General features: G+C 38.7%; 1 protein-coding gene across 1 annotated transcript; it reads right to left on the reverse strand.

Annotated features, from left to right (window-relative positions):
- Positions 1-155: 155 nt before the first annotated feature.
- LOC107683168 (unconventional myosin-X-like) lies at positions 156-2,007 on the reverse strand (the record flags this gene model as incomplete). Its single annotated transcript, XM_016479241.1, has 6 exons — positions 1,854-2,007; positions 1,638-1,733; positions 1,444-1,537; positions 1,306-1,361; positions 544-686; positions 156-350 (listed from the first exon to the last, which is right to left on the reverse strand). Coding segments are annotated over exons 1-6 (679 nt in total), but the record flags the coding sequence as incomplete, so codon positions are not given.
- Between the last annotated feature and the right edge of the window lie 11 nt (positions 2,008-2,018).

The following is a 2,018-nucleotide window of genomic DNA, read 5'->3' on the forward strand; positions in this document are numbered from 1 at the left end:
AAGTGATTCCAAATATATTTTTCCTCTGTGTTGATATCATTATAGCTATGGTATGGACATTCCTGTTCTGTTCTATTACTTACTCAAGCAGCATAAGTTATACTTTTAATAATATCATACTCAGTCACATCATATCACGATCATATCATACTCACCTGTCTCTTTAAACTTTTTCTCCTCAGGCTGGACAACAGAGCACAGGCTGTTCAGAACCAGGGTGCCCATCTTAGATGCATTGCGCTCAGAAGACTTGTAGTAGTCCAGAGAGTTGTTAGTCAAGACAAACCAGCGCTTTTTCAGTTTGAGAGCAGAACCTTTGGCTCCTGCCTTCATCTCCTTGTGCAGCCATCCTGTGTCACAAAAGAACACACAGACACACACAGTTTAAGCAAATTGTGACCAGTTACAGAACCTAAAATATACACTGTCCTATCAATTTGAATCCAAATACTCATGGACATGTTAAATAACTAATCAACCATAAATAAAATTCATTTGGTAACTAAATTCCGGTTACAACGCTGTTAAAGATGAATAACACACCTCTGACCAGGAACTCCTGTCCATCACTTTTGGAGTTTCTTTTGGGTTTCTGCAGCAGACTGATCCAGTGATGCATTTCCTCCGGCAGGTCTGAGTTACAGTGGATCACACGATTGGCTGTGATGATCACAAATGAATTAGGTCTGTTTGGAAGGAAACAGAAGTTGTGTTAGCACCAGATAAATATGGTAACGTTATACACTTTTTTTTATCTTCAGATATTTAGTTCAAACATTAAAGGTGAAATGTGTAACTTCTGTGCCATTAGCATGACATAAGCATTAAAATATTAATATTTTGATATAGTCAACAAGTGGCTTACTCATAATGGACCCTTTTCATAGACTGTGATGATACATTTCCCCAGTTATTGATGTAAATGTAGCAAAGTATTTTTTTAATTTAAATTTTTTTTTTTTTTACATACATTTAGAACACTGTACTTTGCATTATATTACCTTTTCATTAAATCACAAAAAATTAACACTGCTACATGAAACTACAACAGCTGAGGAAGGGATGGCAAATTTCTCTCTTTTAATCACTGTAATTAACATATCAGTATTTTTTTTCTTCTTTTGAAAGATCATAGAAACGCTGTTGTGGATTTTTTCTTTTGCTATTGAAGCAAATGGAAATGCAAAATGAAATCATATTGAAACTATAGAAGAAGAAAAAAGAACACAATTCAGCTACAATTGCTGTAAGTAATTTCAGCAGCTGGTTTTCTTCTTAGTATTCTGTAACAAAGATGATACTCGCCTGTCGGGATTGTCTGAAGCACAAACTGAATCAATCAATCCAACATCCAGTGTGCCCTGAGAGAAAGAGAGCAAAGCCAGTTGTCAAAACTGAAAGGAGGTTTAATGGTGAAAATGCACATAGTGTGAGGAAACTAACCACAGCGTTCTTTGGGTTGGCCTGCTCATGGGACATCTCCAGCAGCTGCTCCGGGGTGGCATTTTGGACCCGACTCAACACGGTAAACCAGCCACTAAGAGAAGGAGAGCAAAAGAAAGCGTGCAGAGTGAGGGAGAGCAGTTTGGTCCAATTACAGAAAACACACAGGCCTAGACATAAAGGTGTCAACATACCTGGCATCCTCCGGTGACTCTGCAAACACCTGGTATGTTCTCTCGTCTGTCACAATATTCAGAGCATTCTCTTTCTCATGATTGTCCACAATCTCCCTAAAAACAGGAAAAAACTTGATAAAACCTGATCAATCACTAATCACAAAAAGTGTCTTCCTACCTGACATAGACGCCTAATGATACCACAATACTGTTTCCTATTTGTCTCATACTTACTTGGCTGAGTGGATGTCAATTGTCCCTTTCAGCTTTTCCTCACTGTCATTCTCAAAGTACATGAGCTTGGAGTCACGCAGAACGAACCAGCGCATCTTCCAGTTCCTGCGAGAGAGAGTAGATAGACCGCCGCCCTTCTTGTACAGCCAGCCTGACTTTAACGAC

This window comes from Sinocyclocheilus anshuiensis, unplaced genomic scaffold (assembly GCF_001515605.1).
Source record: "Sinocyclocheilus anshuiensis isolate Anshui unplaced genomic scaffold, SAMN03320099.WGS_v1.1 C33000340, whole genome shotgun sequence".
NCBI lineage: Eukaryota > Metazoa > Chordata > Actinopteri > Cypriniformes > Cyprinidae > Sinocyclocheilus > Sinocyclocheilus anshuiensis.